General features: G+C 41.1%; 1 protein-coding gene across 1 annotated transcript in view; it reads right to left on the reverse strand.

Annotated features, from left to right (window-relative positions):
* Positions 1-9,152: 9,152 nt before the first annotated feature.
* The window catches only part of GLDC (glycine decarboxylase), a 98,800-nt gene continuing 90,747 nt past the window's right edge, over positions 9,153-17,205 (reverse strand). The window contains exons 23-25 of the mRNA XM_043565679.1: positions 12,565-12,737; positions 10,993-11,073; positions 9,153-9,845 (exon numbers count right to left, since the gene is read on the reverse strand). Coding sequence (XP_043421614.1) covers positions 9,702-9,845; positions 10,993-11,073; positions 12,565-12,737 — 398 coding nt within the window. The 3' untranslated portion in view covers positions 9,153-9,701. The remainder of the gene's footprint in view (positions 9,846-10,992; positions 11,074-12,564; positions 12,738-17,205) is intronic.

A 17,205-nucleotide genomic window follows, 5' to 3' on the forward strand; every position in this document is an offset into this window, starting at 1 on the left:
GATCAGATCTTCTGGTGACAACTTCTCTTTGTTTTCCTTCATCCAAGAAAGTCTATTTCACTTTTACTCTGGGAGATCTTTTGACAGGATATCGAATTCTGGTTGGCTTTTCTTCTAGCACTTGAAAATATCTTGCCACTTCGTTCTGGCCTCTATGGTTTCTGATAACAAGTCTGCTGTAGAGGCATGGAAGCCCCAATCATAAAACACATATCTTGTCCAGCCTCCTTCATGTCCACATGGTTTCAGGCCCTGTGGGTTCCCTTTTCATTTCTGCCATCTGGAGGTCTCTTTTTCTTCCTTAATAACCAGTTTTTGTTTTCCTGTTTGTTTTTAATGGGGGGGATAAAGAGCATTTTACCAGCCTTTCCATTTGGAACAGGGATGGCAACAGTTCCCACATCTCTTGAGTCTGTGTCCAAAAAGAAAAGTGCTGTTGGCATTTTTCATACATTATTATTTCACTTCTCATACACACTTTGTGAGGTAAATGGTATTATCTACATTTTATAGATAAGTTACTGATTTCAAGAGAGTTACCGTAAGTTAGATAGCAGCCTTAAACTCAAGGCTCTGTGTTACTTTCTACTACTTTTTCTGCTTCACTATGTTGTTTATTTACTGCAGTATTTACTTTGAATTTATACTATATCCTTTTGCTCTTTGAAAACCAAGTTTGGACACTATTATAAAGAGAACAAATGTGCAACCTAACTGAATTTCATCTAAAAATTCTGAATGATTATTGTTGCGTGGTGCATATTTCTTTTAGAGCTTCTTTTCATTTTCATAAGAACTGTATGTTAACTAAAATTTAAATTAAGCAAAATTAAACTTGGGGACCCCATGGGGGTTCAGTCAGTTAAGTGTCTGACTTCGGCTCAGGTCATGATCTCACCGCTTGTGGGTTCCAGCCCTGTGTGGGGCTCTGTGCTGGCAGCTCAGAGCCTGGAACAGCCTGCTTTGAGTTCTGTGTTTCCTTCTCTCTCTGCCCCTACCCCACTTGCACTCTGTCTGTCTCTGTCTCTCATACACAAAAATAAACATTAAAAAAAATTTTTTTTTCAAAACATGGATATCATTCTTTTAATTTTTTTTTTTTTTTAATTTACTTTTGAGACACAGAGAGACAGAGGATGAGCAGGGGAGGGGCAGAGAGAGAGGGAGATGCACAATCCTAACCCGGCTCCAGGCTCTGAGCTGTCAGCACAGAGCCCGACGAGGAGTTCAAACTCACGGACTGTGAGATCATGACCTGAGCTGAAGTCAGACACTTAAAGACTGAGCCACCCGGGTGCCCCAACATGGATTTCATTCTTAAAGGCAACTAGGAGCACCTGGGCGGCTCAGTTGGAAGCATCCGACTTGGGCTCAGGTTTTGATCTCATCGTTCATGAGTTAAGCCCCACATAGGACTCCATGCTGATGGTGTAGAGCCTGCTTGGGATTCTCTTTCTCCCTCTTTCTATCCCTCACTGCTCATACTTTCTGTCTCTCCAAAATAAATACGGTTTAAAAAAAAAAAATTAAAGGCAACTAATTTCTGGGAAATAATTATGTACTGAGCCTGTTTAACTGTAGCACCTTTCAGACTCTCCTCCCAGAACTCCTCATGCTTAGGAGCATTAGACTTCAAATTAACAACAATTTTCTGAATGGCAGATACCATTCCAGGCTAAAGGCTGTCTTTTTGACAAAATACAGAAATAGTGCTAATCCTCCACAGTCCATCCGCTCCCTCCCAACATGGCTGGCACCACATACTATACTCACTCCTTTGCTATTTGCAAGTTTATTTAACAGCCTACCCAACTGTCGCCTTCTCTGGAAAGTATTTTCCTCATTGTGGAATGCATTTGAAGCAACCTCTTTTAACCAATAAAACCATTTAGCTCTATTTTGGGGAACTTTAATATTCCTCTGTAGTTCATGTAAGATAGAATGTCTTGAACATAAGCAAGTTATTTTTTTCTTTCTGTTCTTTATGCCAGACTTTAAAGAAAGGATCTGTTAGCATCTAATTCTTCTTTGGCTGCTCCTACTGCAGTGAGTAGCAGTTTGAGATCAAATTCCCAGTGACAGCACTGTTGGGAAAGTCTGCATATTTTTAGGATGACTGACATCACTCCTGGTGCTGTTGGATGACACCCTGTTTTCTGGAAATTTATGACTTTGGCTGTTACTTAAAACACTTAAATCTTCACAGTCTCACCAAGGTTTGTGTTTTGTTTTTTCAAATGAACTTCAGAATTGTTATTGTACAAAATCAAAAATGCCACATCCTGAACTCTACAAACACTGGTAAGGTTAAAGTACAATGCAACAAACAGATCAAAAGCACACAAAAATTTATCTTGCATTGGTTCTGAAAACCCTAAGCTTCTGTAAGAGGTCCAAATACCCAGAGAATCATACAGATTAATTTAAAAAATAGTTTGTAGTTGATTTTTTCAACCCCCCCCATCAATTTTTTTGACTTTTGAAGAAATTACAGATTTTATCTAACTTAATTTTAGAAGTTAATTTTTAAGATGATGACAATGATTTCTGACTTCATGTAGGTTGAAAATGCAATTATGTCATTTGTATGAATTTGTACAAACATTTTGTATAGGAGCAGTGATACAGAGAAAAGGTGTAGGTTCCCAGGTTAGCATACAAAAGACTATTAAACCATAATTTAGTAACACTGCTTTTATGGAAAAGATATCCAACAACCCTTTCCAGTTCCAGGCAGCAGAGACAGGCACTATTACAAATTTACTACATTTTTTCCAACTTTGGGGTGGGTGATCTGAGGGTACAGATTGTTATCTTCTTTAATATCAAAGGCTCATCTCTATTCCTAGTGAGTTGCATGTATGAAAGGTAGCAGGGAGACATGGGAAAAGCTCCAGATGAAAGTAACAATGTATGCAAAACTGGGTGGTTAAAGCACCACTGGGAGGCACCCCTGAACTGGGAGGAATGGGGGGCATCAAAAGGGAGGAGTGGGTGGGACCCAGTACTCAGTGAAGTAAGCAGTGAGAAGGACTTGCTAATAGGAGAAGGAAGAAAAGGGCAGCAGTACGAGAACATCATACACATTACATGAATCCTGCGTATCAGGGGACTTGTCTGTGTACATAGTTATAGTTGGTAATCAACAAGTGGGTCCTCCAGCATCTGGGTTACTGCAGTGATTCTGGGAAGTGTCCACCAGTCCTATCCTCAGGGTTTTGCTGCACACTGGGCTGTTTTCAACTTTGCAGACACTCTAACCAGGGCATTCATTTCCCTGCCTCAGGCCTCAGGTTTAGGTTCCTGTATAGTCCCATTAGCTCAACAGTCTTCCTGCCTAGTTGGTTTCCAAAAAAACTTCCCTTGTTCTTCCTCTTCTGAGGGTCCTCCCTTCTCACACACCTTTCCCTTCTAACCATGGACCCTCTAACCCTCTACCCCTTTACTGAGAGGCCACCCTAAAATTCGCCCACACCCTGCCCAGACTTTTGCACTCTGTGTACTTTTTAAGCCTGCCTCTTCTCCATTTTCTTCTTGCTCCTTGTCCTCTTCCTAATTTGAGGGAGTCTTCTTGCACCTCCTGACCCTGTGCCTTATTACTTATAACTCTTGACTCCCTTCTCTTCCCACCCTGGACAGCCTTCTCCCATGTCTCCTACCCCACCATTTCCTGACTTTCATCTGTCTGGTCAGTGAGCTGATAATGTTCTTTCTCCTTCCACTTCTTAATCCTTTCCTTCTCCCCATCCCCACTGGAAGCCTCTATCTACCTCCTCCCCCCATTTCCTTCCTATCTGTAACCTGCATCTTTCTCCCACTTTCAATCCTACTCTCTGCTTTACAGTCCCCATTACAGATCCTTCCCTCTTCCTGACCCAAAGACCTCCACCCACCCCATTCCTTTTCTTTTTTCTCAAAGCCCTTCACCTGAGACAGAGTCCCCTTCTTCTCCTCTGTACCCTATTTTCATTTTCTGTGATCTTGACTCTAGGCTAAAACTCCTCCTCACCATTCTTAACTCTTAGGAGTCCCACACCTCTTCCCAACCCTGACTTTCATTCCTCATCTTCTTTCTCCCATCCATATTTCCCAGGGACTCTCTTTTTTTTTTTTTTTTTTTTTTTAATATTTATTCAGTTTTTAAAGAGGTGGGGGTGGGGGGCAGGATCCAAAGTGGTCTCCATGCTGTAGCACAGAGCCCCACACGGGACTCGAACTCATGAAAACAAGATCATGACCTAAGCCAAAGTCAGACATTCAACCAACTGAGCCACCCAGGCCCCTTCCTAGGGATTCTTAAAACCCTTTACATATGAAAATAACCAAATGCTGCGATAGAGATCCTAAGGCCTTCAAGCATGCTTCTCTCTATTCCTGAACACTCCTCCTGCCCTTTCCCCACATCTAGTCATGCCTGGCTTCTTTCTGTTCAGATTTTAGGCTAAACGTCACCTCAGAGAATACCTCCCTGCCCACCCAATGTAAAAGTTTCCCAAATCCCTCCCCCCCCCCCAACCTACCATTTTTGTTTTCTAAATAATATTTAACACTGAAGTCTTGATTGATGTGTTTTCTGTTCATCTAGCATTGGTGCTGCATGAAAGAGGTTGTCATTTAGAATGGTGTCTAATACAAAAGAGCTCAGTCAAAATTTGCAGAATAAGTCTGATTTCTTATGCTAAGAAATCAGTGATTTCTTATGCTAAGAAATTGACTTATGCTAAGTGATCACTTTGTGTTATTTCATTTAATCCTTACAATAGGCCTGATTTAGGTAAGTACTTTATTATTGCTATTTGACCTTAACTGAAGTGCAGAAAGGGTAAGTGAATTTGCCTAATGTCTCAAAACAGTTGGCATATCTAGGAATTTAACCTACATCTTATCAAGTCACAGCCCGTGTTCCTCGTATATTCTCTGGGAGCCATTTATAGGAAAGGGGCACTTAGGAATGTAGAGAAAAGGAAAGGATATGGATCCGAATGCAAGGTGGGTCGAATTGGGGTTGGGGCTCCACTCCTAGAGCAGGGAGTGCAGGGATGTGCAGTACAGGACACAAGACCCTAAGTGAAGCTCTGAAAATAAGAGCTAACACTTACAAGTACTTCCTTGGTGTCAGGCAATGTTTTAATATATTGAAACCTCACCCAAGAGTGATAGATAATGTTTTCTACGTAAGGAGACTAGAGCTGAGAATGCCAGTTATCTTTTCCAGAGTCATACAGTCATACAGGAGAGCTGGGATATGACTCCAAGGCCATATGACTCCAGAGCAAGTACTCTAATTGCCAGCAAGAAATTCATCAGATTTACAAGAGTAGTGTACTCTGTGTTGGGCACTAACTCCTGCTTCCTGGACTTTGTTTTCTTCATGGAATGACCTCAGGCAATGTAACACTTCTCCCTCCTGGCCTACTCCTCACTACTCTCCATAGAGAAGGTGATGGATGACATTCATTCATCCATGTCACTGCACTACCACTGGGGAAACCGCCCTTTTTATCTTTTCTTCCCCTGTGATCCTCATGGGGCAGCAATTCTGCACTGGTGCATCTGCTCTACAGACTCAAACTTCTTCCTTGAGTGGATGTCCCAGGCTTAGATTGGTGAAGCATGAGAGGGGCAGAAATGGAGAGGAAGCCCTCCTAATCGCAAGTAAAACACTATTTTTTCCAATCAGCTTTATTAGCAATAAAACTGACATTTTGATCTAAAAAAAAATTTCCTTCATGCACTGCTGGTAGGAGGAAGCCTACCAGATCAGAAAGCATGGCCAAAGTGCTGATTGCTTCCACTCCTGGACAGCCTTCTCCAGCCATAGGATTCTCAGTGAAAGCAAGGCAAAGAGGGATTTTTTTCAAAATGCTAAGATTTGCATAAAAAATACAAAGCTAAGTCCAACCTCTCACCCACCTTCAGCCTCCCAAAACCCATCCTTTAAAGGCTGAAATGTGAACAAAGGAAGCTAGAAGTAATACCTGAAACTCATTAGAAATGCAAATTCTCGGGGCGCCTGGGTGGCTCAGTGGGTTAAGCGGCCGACTTCAGCTCAGGTCATGATCTCGCAGTCCGTGAGTTCGAGCCCCGTGTCGGGCTCTGTGCTGACAGCTCAGAGCCTGGAGCCTGTTTCGGATTCTGTGTCTCCCTCTCTCTCCCTGACCCTCCCCCGTTCATACTCTGTCTCTCTCTGTCTCAAAAATAAATAAACGTTAAGAAAAAAAAATTTTTTTTAAAGAAATGCAAATTCTCTGGCCCTGCCTAACACCTGTATCAAACTCTGAGGCCAGGGCCCAACCCCTCCTAGAGATCTATACACACAGTTTGAAAACCACTGCCCTAGCACACATCCCTGACCTTGGCCAATTAAGGACCCAAAACATTATGTCCCATAGCCTTGTAAACCTCTAAAAGCACTAACATCTCAGCTTCCAAACTACTTGTCTCAGATGGCTTCTTGCACCCAAAAGTGGTGCCTACGTCCTTTATTTGGATGATAGGCACCAGTTTGGTCATTGAAAAATTTGGCCCTGTATTTATCTAAAGATTTCATAGGGTTTCCAGACTAGGCCAGGGCCCTTGCTCTTTATCATACACAGCTTCAAGGCCACAGACTAAGGGCTGGGAGAAGGCAGAGGGAGTACCCCATTTATATGAAGTATGTGCATGTCTACCTCAGATCCTGTCTTCAAAACTGCTCAGAAGGCACATTTTGCACATTTACTACGTACTTAATGCTACTGAATTGAATACATTTTATGTATACCATAGAAAAAAAGAGGCAGACATCCTATATATACAAAGCCTGTCCAAAGGCCTTGTCTTTAAGGCCTGGCATTTTGTACTTTACCATCTCCTAACAGCAGGCATTGGAAATACTGGTTTCCGTGACAGTGTCTCTCTTTAAGATAAAGGATCATTCCTTTCATCAGTTCATATTTCTTTCTGTTGAACATATACTATGTGGAAGACCCTGGGTCAGCACTGGAAATCCAATGATGAATGAGATATGGTCCCTGTTCTCAGGGAACTTAGTCTGGTGAGGCAGAAGAAAACCAAGTAAACAGAATAATTACTAATTGTGCTAAGGCTAAAGGAAAACAAACTAGGTGCAGATACAAAATAGCACAGGGGCACCTGAGTGGCTCAGTCGGTTAAGCAACAGACTTGATTGCATCTCAGGTCTTAATCTCCTGGTTCATGAGTTCAAGCCCTGCGTCCAGCTCAGTATGGAGCCTGCTTGGGATTCTCTTTCCCTCTGTCTTTCTGCCCTACCCACCAGTCACGTTCTCTTCCTCCCTCAAAAGAAAAATTTTTTTTTCAGAAAAAATACCAATAGCACATTTCACAGACATGAGTGGAAGACCTTCTTGAGGAGATGCTAAAACAAAATCCAGTAAAGCAAAGTTAGTAGGGAAGAGTGCTCCAGGTGGATACCACCTGGGCAAAGACCCAGAGGTGGGAAAGATGGGCACAAGCATCAGGTAAACATGAGTGACTTAATAGTGAAGGACAATTTCAACTTTTTTTTTAGTTTGATTTATTTCCTTAGCACGGGCAGAGGAGGGGCAGAGCCAGAGGGAGAGAATCCTAAGCAGGCTCCAAGATCCCTAGCTGGCTTCATGCTGAGCCTGATGCAGGGCTCTCAGAGCAGTGAGATCATGACCCGGGTTGGGTGTTTGACTGAGCCACCCAGGCACCCCAGAGCAGTTTCAACTTTTAATCACGTGTATTTGCTTCTGATAACTTTACAGTCTGATGAAGAGCTGCTGTTCACCTGTATGATTTGTTTTTATGTGCTTGTCTTTTCTTCAAAGAGGCTACTCCATAACCTGATGGATAGTCTGTGTTGAGACCCTGGTTTCCAACTCAGGAAGGGCAAAATCTCCAGGTATAAAGTGACCGTGGTGGTGTGGTAGCCTGTTTTGACCAGCTGCCACTGGAGTTGTGCAGTCTGGGTTCAAATTCTGACTTATTCCTCTCATTAACTATATGACTTTGGGCATCTCTCCATACCCACCCACTCACGCCCCCCCCCCCCCCCCGTGTGTAAAAGCGGACTGTTTTGAGGTTCCAATGAGATACATCTTAAAGACTTAGAATAGTACCTGACTCCAGAGAAGAACTCAGTATTAACCATTTAATTATAATGTAAAAAAGAAACAATGGATCCCATCACTTCTCTATTGCTTAGTTAGGCTAAAATAAATTGTTCTATAAACGTTTTAAGTGTGAGAATAAGTGGACCACCTACAGAGCATTCAAAAGAGCACTAAGACCTTTCTACAGATGACTATCATAATAGTTTGAATAATAGTTGTGTGATCAAGCTGCCATGCAAAGAACCAAGTGGTCAGGAATTGAACAGTGCTCACTAATAGGGAAGAACATCTGAAGCATTTGCTATTTCTAGGGAAAAGTTATTTTGTGCCAAGCATGCTACTTGCCTATCTGAAACCCACTTGCCCCCTTTTATTTAGCTAATAAACTGATTTTCTTTGGGGCACTAACATACCCAGGGAAAAGACCTCCCATACTCCTTTGCAGAAGTAGCAATATGAACCATTTCTGGCCAGTTAAAAGCAAGCAAAAATTACTGGGTGAAATCTGCCTTTTGTTTTTGGTTTTTCTCCCCTTTTCCTATCAAAATGGGTATGTGATGTCAATATGCAGCAGCCATCTTAAGACCATGAGGATGAAGACTGCCTACAAAGGAAGGCTGAACAAAAGACTGAAGGGACACTACACCTGGACTTACTCTGTCTGGACTTATTGTTAAATGAGAAAAGTTGCTAGACAAAACTGCTAATGTAAAAAAAAGGCTATTGGGTTGGATCTTCTTGCCATTCAAATCCCTCTGAACTTAGTATAAACGGGAATAACATTGAAAAATGGACCAAGAAGGGGCACCTGGGTGGCTCAGTCGGTTGAGCGTCCGACTTTGGCTCAGGTCACGATCTCACGGCTCGTGAGTTCGAGCCCCGCGTCGGGATCTGTGCTGACAGTTCAGAGCCTGGAGCCTGTTTCAGATTCTGTGTCTCCCTCTCTCTGACCCTCCCCCATTCATGCTCTGTCTCTCTCTGTCTCAAAAATAAATAAACGTTAAAAAAAAAAAACTAAAAAAAAGAAAAGAAAAATGGACCAAGAAGACATTCTTCAAATTGAAATGCTTTTATTAGAATACTAATAATGGAAGATAGAAGAAAACCATACACATGGAAAAAGGAAAATACTCAGAAATGCTATTACAGATTAGGCAAATTAGAGAAAATTTCTTCAGTGTATGCAAAATGTAAACATTTGCCCTGGGATTCCTCACAGATGGCACAGTCCACAGAGACTTATTTGGAACAAGATTCTATCAAGTAGTCTACAGTATAGCCTCTACAGTTTCCAACATTAAACTTAAAGCTCCTAGCACACCCAAAATTTTCTATGCAAAAAACTAAATGGCTCCCAATCAAAGCAACTTGAACTATCAACTGCTACATGTGAAAGCAGGCACTGAAGCAAACCAGTCTTTCAACACTGAGCTTCCATACACTACTATGCTAATTGTATTTACATTTACCTTGACAGAGATTACAAAAATATACAGTGTATAACCCCATGGTGAGTCCAGTGTGGAAAATTCTAGAGTTCTTGTTCATCAAATGCTTCAGAGAAAGACATCAAGTCAGTCACATGAACTTAGGGAAATAGGACTAAGAAGAGGCCCTTTTCTCCTCAGAAAATGGGGACTCATAAACTTCCATGGGTGGACAGGTACAAACCAGGTGCTGATCTCCATAGATGTCATCAATCCGGGCAATGGTTGGCCAGAATTTGCTCTCTGGTTTCACAAAGGGCTGCAAGGGACAAAAGATGGAAATGTCCTGGGTATTCTGAAACATTTCTCTTGCAGAAAGAGATTGCAATGATGTCCCTACAGGCTAAGATGCCACTAAACCACAAATGTTTAAAAGCATAAGAAGGTAAAACCCACACTCCTATTTTTACTGCATCATTAGTTACAGTAGCCAAAATATGGAAGCAATCCAAGTGTCCATCGGTAGATGAAAGAAGATAGGTATGTATGTGCGTGTGTGTGTGTATACACACATGTGTTCACATAGATACTCACATAGGAATATTGCCCAGCTATGAAAAAGAGTGAGGTCTTGCCATTTACAACATAGATGGATCTAGCGGGTATTGTGCTAAGTAGGAAGACAAATGCCATATGATTTCACTTACGTGTGGTATCAGAAAACAAAACAAAAGCAGAAACAGACCCATAAATACAGAAAACTGATGGTTGCCAGAGGGGGACAGGCAGAATGGGCAAAATGGGTGAAGAGGAGTGGGGGGGAACAGGCTTCCAGATATGGAATGAGTAATTCAAGGTTATAAAAGGTACAGCATAGGGAATATAGTCAATACTATCGTAATAGCATTTTTCCAGTGACAGATGGTGGCTATGCTTGTGGTGAGCATAGCATAATGTATAGACTTTTCAGATCACTATGTGGTACACCTGAAACTAATACTACATTGTGTGTCAACTATACACCAGTCCAACAAAAAAGCTAAGTCACCCCTTCATTACTGTCCCCCCAAATCCAACTTTTGACCCTTGTCCCCACACTGCCAGAGAGACTGCAGAGCACCTTTTCGTGTAAGAATCAGAAAGGAAGAAAAATTGCATTTGGGGATATCTCCCTTTGGATGATAGTAGAAAATACCTTAACCCATTTGACAGCGACTCCTATTTGGTCTTTCTCCACTGTATTCCCTGTGGATCCTCAGACCTGTGGCTGACACTCTAACCTCAGAGCTCTGAAAGCCAATTCCTGTGCTCTGCGTCACTTGTCATGACCCATTTAAGAAAGTGTCCCACATATGGTAACTGTAATGACACTGCAAGGATAGGAGTCCCATCAGATAGGTGATGGCCCCTCATACACACGTGGACGGTATACCAGCTGGCACACTCGGCTTCAGAAGACAACTTACAAGTGGGAATGCTGCCACCTCTCTGGAATATGGCCGATCCCAGTGGGAGGATGTGACGCAGGTCAGGGAATGTGGAGACATCTGAGACACACAGATGGGAAAGGGATCAGAGCAGAACACTGCCTTCTGCTGTGCTTTGCTTCAACCAGTGAGCTGACAGAAGCCCAGGTATGGGGCTGCTGGTTGGTTTTATTTCAATTTGAGGGGGAAAAAATTGATGGGAAATTTATTCTGAAATATTTCAAGTGTCAGAAAGTCATAGTAATATATTAAGCACATCTACCACCCAATATAAGTCAACATTTTATCATATTTGCTTAACCCTTTAAAGTAAACATTGGGGGCACCTGTGTGGCACATTCACACAGGGGACACAAAAGTGTCCAACTCTTGATTTCGGCTCCGATCTCACAGTTCATGAGATTGAGCTCTGTGCTGATGGCACGGAACCTGCTTGGAATTCTCTCTGCCTCTCCCCCACTTGCATGTGTATGCACGCCCTCTCAAACATTTTTTTTTAAATAAACATTGAAGAGACAATTGAAACTGCCTTTATAACTCCTCCAGCTCATCTCTTACCCTATTCCCAGTGATAACCACTGTCCTGAATTTTGTATTCACCATGCTCATTGTGATTTTATACTATTACGGCATATATGTATAAACAGCATATGGCATAGTTGGGCACATTTTAAAATCTTTTGTCATTTTACGAGTATTATTCTCCACTTGCTTTTATAGCTCTGTATTATGTCCTTTAAATGTCTATTGCCATTTTTAAAATTAGCCTAAATCCTTATAATCTCTTTTCAGTATCCACAGAAAAGAGAAATAACAATGAGCAAGATAACTTCTCCTGCCAGCCATTGGCCCCTGTGGTGCACCTTCAGGTGCGCACTTTTGGAACTTGCCTGAGCTTCCCCAGGCATCTCAGACTTGTTATCTGGCTCAAGGCCATAGTAGCACAGCCACAGCCTTCACAATATTCCCAATTCATGATCTCCCTCTGGCCCCCAACCCAGATTAATGTCTGGAGCTAACAAAAGACTTACAGCTCAGAAGCAAATATACAATAAACATGTTTCAGATTTTCTCCAAAATAGGCCATAAGCATTAGAAAACATTAAGGCCAAGTACCAATCAGTTGTTCTAAGCAATAATTGCTCTAGTAGAAGAACTTGTCTTTATCCAGAGTTTGTGAGGTAAATAATCTCACTAGAGTGCATTAAATAGAGACACAAGAATAAAACTACCCCAACTAGATAAGAGCTCTTCAGCCCCTGCTCCCTCCCTTGGTAACCAGTTGGATGCATGTGGGAGGTATACCTCTCACAGTGACAAAACAACTACACAAACAAAACATATCTCAAAACATCCACATTATACTTAACTGCTACTGTGTTCAAGATTCAAACCTGCAAGTGATGAATTTATCATCCTTTCAGAGGAATGGTCTTATTCTAGGCAAGAATAAATATCTTCTGATGGGAGTTCAGGGGTTGCTGGTACACTGTACATATGCACTCTTATACTCTATGGAACATTTTGGATCAAGTACCAATGCCTACGCACCTTCAGTGGATTGACCCTGGGGTCAATGCGGCCCTCCTCAATGTCAGCAATCTCCTGCCGAATGCTGATCATGGCATCACAGAATCTATCCAGCTCTTTCTTGTCTTCTGACTCAGTGGGCTCAACCATGAGAGTTCCTGCCACCGGCCAGGACATGGTAGGGGCGTGAAATCCTGCAAAGGAGATAGGGGAACTTGTGTCACTAACTTTGACCTCCCTGATTTGTAATTTTTTTAAATGTCTATTTATTATTGAGAGAGAGACACAGGGTGCGAGCGGGGAAGGGGCAGCGGAAGAGGGAGATACAGAATCTGAAGCAGCTTCGAGGCTCCAAGCTGTCAGCACAGAGCCCAATGCAGGGCTTGAACTCACAGACCATGAGATCATGACCTGAGCCAAAGTCAGACGTTTAACCAACTGAGCAACCCAGGCACCCCTGACCTCCCTGATTTGGAAGAAATTTCATATATATATATATATTCATCTCAGCAAGAAGAACTTAGGAAATAAACTAACACCCAAGAAGAAACAATCAGTTAAGCAAGTTTTAGAGAGTATCCATAATAAATATGCAACCATACAAATGTATGTAAATTTTTATTTGTTAAATTGGGTAAGCAATAAAAAATATAAAAGGGCAAGTTACATAATGACATCCCATTTTTATGAAAATGATAGTGTTTATATATTTAATATTTTACTTTTTTATTTAATGTTTATTTTTGAGATATAAAGCATGAGCAGGGGAGGGGGAGGGGACAGAAGATCCAAAGCAGGTTCCGCACTGATACTCCTGACACTAGTGAGCTCGATTCGGGGCTCAAACTCACAAACCATGAAATCATAACCTGAGCTGAAGTCAGACACTTAACCAACTCAGCCACCCAGGCACCGAAAGTGTTTATATTTTGAGGGAAGACACCTTGAAAAATAAGTACTAAAATATTAACAGGGCTTATTGCTAATATGAAGCTGAGATTCTTTGATTTTTTATTAGAATCATACTATAATGCTTATTTATTACTTACAATAAGAGAAATTAAAATATTATAGCCTATCAAAAGTTAAATAAAGTGATAGCAACCATAAAGAAGCCTACTAACCCCATTTTACAGATGAGGGAACTGAGGTTTGGCAGTACATGGAAACCCTTTGCCTATATTATTCAGAACATAGGCTGAAGGTATTTCTGTTTACAAAAACTTTCATATGTAAGATGAATCACCAAGACATACTCAAGAGAGATTTTCTGGACAAAAGCCAAAAACCTTGTCCCATTTCTGGCTCTTTTTCTGTGAAACTGTAAAAGATGAAGACATTTAAATGGTTCCCCAATTCTGATTTGCATAATTACATGGAGTGCTTTAGGGTCATGCCTGCATGCTTTAAGGGATTATCTCCTCAACATGTTACAAACATTTTCAAATGGTAAGTTGAAAGGACTGTAAAGTGAACACCCCTATATCTTTCACCTACATTCAACAATGATGCTCTCTTTGCTTAATCACATCTGTTCATTCATTCATCCATCTTATTTTTGATGGAATTCTAAGAATGCTTCAGTCATCAGTATACTTCTCCCTTAAATACTTCAGGATGCATATCATTAACTAGAATTCAATATCTGTTTACATGTATTTGTGATAAAATTTACATGCAGTAAAATGCACAAATCTTAAGTTTATCACTTACTAAGTTTTGACAAATACATAGAATAGTGTCACTCAAATCAGAAAGGGATTTTAAAAGCTAATCTCTACCTATGAAGTCCAACCTCAATTTCATGGGTGAGCAAATTCAGCCCAACATACACTGTTGTAGTGGTTCCCATAACCAGAACCATCAGTTATCTTGGGAACACAGATTCTTTGGTCCTGACCCTGATTCAGGAAGCCCAAGGTAAGTCTCAAAAACATGAGTCTTAAAACTCCCCCAGGTGACTCATTACTCGCTAAGTCTGGATGCCTCTGCCCAAAGGCATTAATGCCCCACATTTGGCTGTTTAAAGATACTGATTACTAGGCCCCTCCCCTGGAGATTTTAATTAAGTACATGTGATTAAGACCCAGAATCTGTTATTCTCGATTGCTGTTTTTTTGCTTAGCCATTCATTCATTCATCCATTCATTCTCTCACTTATTAGACACATATGTTTTGAGGTACTAAGTGCTAGCCACCTGTACAATTCTAGGCTTAGGGCAAGTGTGGCATTCACTCTATCAAACATCAAAATAACCTCCTAGCCAGTGCTCTCCCTCCCTGCAAATGCTGCTACTGCAGTCAGATATGTGATACAGACAACACATCCCAGAAGTGAAGGTATAACCTGCCTGAATCTGCCATCAGCCAGGAGGCCTAGTCAGGTTACAGGAGCAACCAAGAGATTTTGGAGAGGTGATTGCTAATTTCATTAATGAAAACTTTCTCTGGCTTTCCCATTTATAATCAGTATAACTCTACATAATAATATCATGCATTCAAGAGAGGAATGAATCACACATGTGGGATTCCCAATATGATGCAGTAGTAAAACTATTAAATTACTGAAGCTTTCACTTTCCTTACTAAAAGAAGTTATTCCAGTTATTAAAATTCAGATAGGACTCCACATCCATTGAAAGGCAAACTTCTCACCATCTCTGCCTTTCTAAAAATTGAGGGGTCGTTGATATTATTAATAATGTCACTAAAAATAGGTATTTCAATAAGGTCTGTGCTTAATGAACATCCACTAATTCATTAAAGGCCTGTCTTTCAAGTCTTCCAAGAAAATACAGTCTTTATGGAACTAGCATGTGCCTATTCCTTCATCTATGGAAGCAGCTATAGAAGCTGTAGAAGCTGAAACAGCTATAAAGCTCAAATGCCATTCATCTCTAACACTTCAGCAGTTTACCTGAACCTTCATCATTACACCAACTCACCTCTTCATGGACTCCTTTCTTTACCAGAAATGGGATAGGAATAAGAATTTAATAGAAACATAGGCAATACAACTCAACACCAAAAATCCCCAAATCCAATTAAAAATGAGCCGAAGACATGAAGAGACATTTCTCCAAAGAAGACACGCAAATGGCCAACAGACACATGAAAGGATGCTTTAACATAACTCATCAGAGAAATGCAAATCAAAACTACAAGAGGGGTGCCTGGGTGGCTCAGTTGTTTAAGTGTCCAGACTCTTGGTTTCAGCTCAGGTCATGATCCCACAGGTTCATGGAATCGATCCCCACTTCAGGCTGTGCACTGACAGCACAGAACTTGCTTGAGATTCTCTCCCTCTCTCTCTCTGCCCCTCTCCAGCTAATACTCATGCACACTCTCTCTCTCTCAAAATAGATATACTTAAAAAAAAAAAACTGCACAATATTAACAAACACCTGTCAGAATGACATAAATCAAAGGCACAAGAAACAAGTGTTCGAGAGGATGTGGATAAAAAGGAATCCTCTTGCACTGATGGTAGCTCATGGTGGTAATGCAAAATAGGGCAGTCACTCTGATAACAGTATGGAGGTTCTTCAAAAAGTTAAAAATAGAGGGGCGCCTGGGTGGCTCAGTCAGTTAAGCGTCCGACTTCAGCTCAGGTCATGATCTCACGGTCCGTGAGTTCGAGCCCCGTGTCGAGCTCTGTGCTGACAGCTCAGAGCCTGGAGCCTGTTTCGGATTCTGTGTCTCCCTGTCTCTCTGACCCTCCCCCATTCATTCTCTCTGTCTCAAAAATAAATAAACGTTAAAAAAAATGTAAAAAAAAGTTAAAAATAGAACTACTCTATCCCTATGATCCAGCAACTGCACTACTAGGTATTTACCCAAAGAATACAAAAATACTGATGCAAAGAGATACATGCACCCCGATGTTTATAGCAGTAATATCAACAATGGCCAAATTATGGCAAGAGCCCAAAGGTCTACCAACTGATAAATGGATGAAGAAGATGGCATATATATTATATACACATATACATGCACAGTGGAATATCAGCCATAAAAATAGTGAAATCTTGCCATTTGCAATAACATGGATGAAACTAGAGAGTATAATGCTAAGCAAAATAGAGAAAGACAAATACCATATGATTTCACTCATGTGGAACTTGAGAAATGAACACAAATGAACAAAGGGGGTAAAAAAGAGAAAGGCAAAGAAACAGACTCTTAACTAGAGAGAACAAAGTAATGGATACCAGAAGGGAGATGGGTGGGGGGGATGAGTGAAATGGGTCATGGGGATTAACGAGTACACTTGTCATGATGGACATTGAGTATGTATGTAAGTGTTGAATCACTATATTGTACACCTGAAACAAATATAAATTAAAATTTAAAAATTAAAATGAAAAAAAAAGAAACTAGGGAACAAAAACCATTTTCTTTGGGATTTTAAATTCTTTTAACTATAAAGACTTTTCTTGAATGCCAATGGATTCAAGATGCTGATTTAATATCTTTTGAAGGGTAGTACCAATGCAGTCATAGGGCACGTTTTTTCTCTATCACTTTGAAGTTTACCCAGAATCCTGTGCTCACCATTTATCCTACGGACCAGTTTATTGTGGTGCCAGCATGTTTGTTTTGTGCCTTGAGGAAGTCGCCCATAGCTAGCATGAATGTCAAAAACCTTAGATGCCCTATGAG

The sequence above is a fragment of the Prionailurus bengalensis genome, chromosome D4, assembly GCF_016509475.1.
Source record: "Prionailurus bengalensis isolate Pbe53 chromosome D4, Fcat_Pben_1.1_paternal_pri, whole genome shotgun sequence".
Lineage (NCBI taxonomy): Eukaryota > Metazoa > Chordata > Mammalia > Carnivora > Felidae > Prionailurus > Prionailurus bengalensis.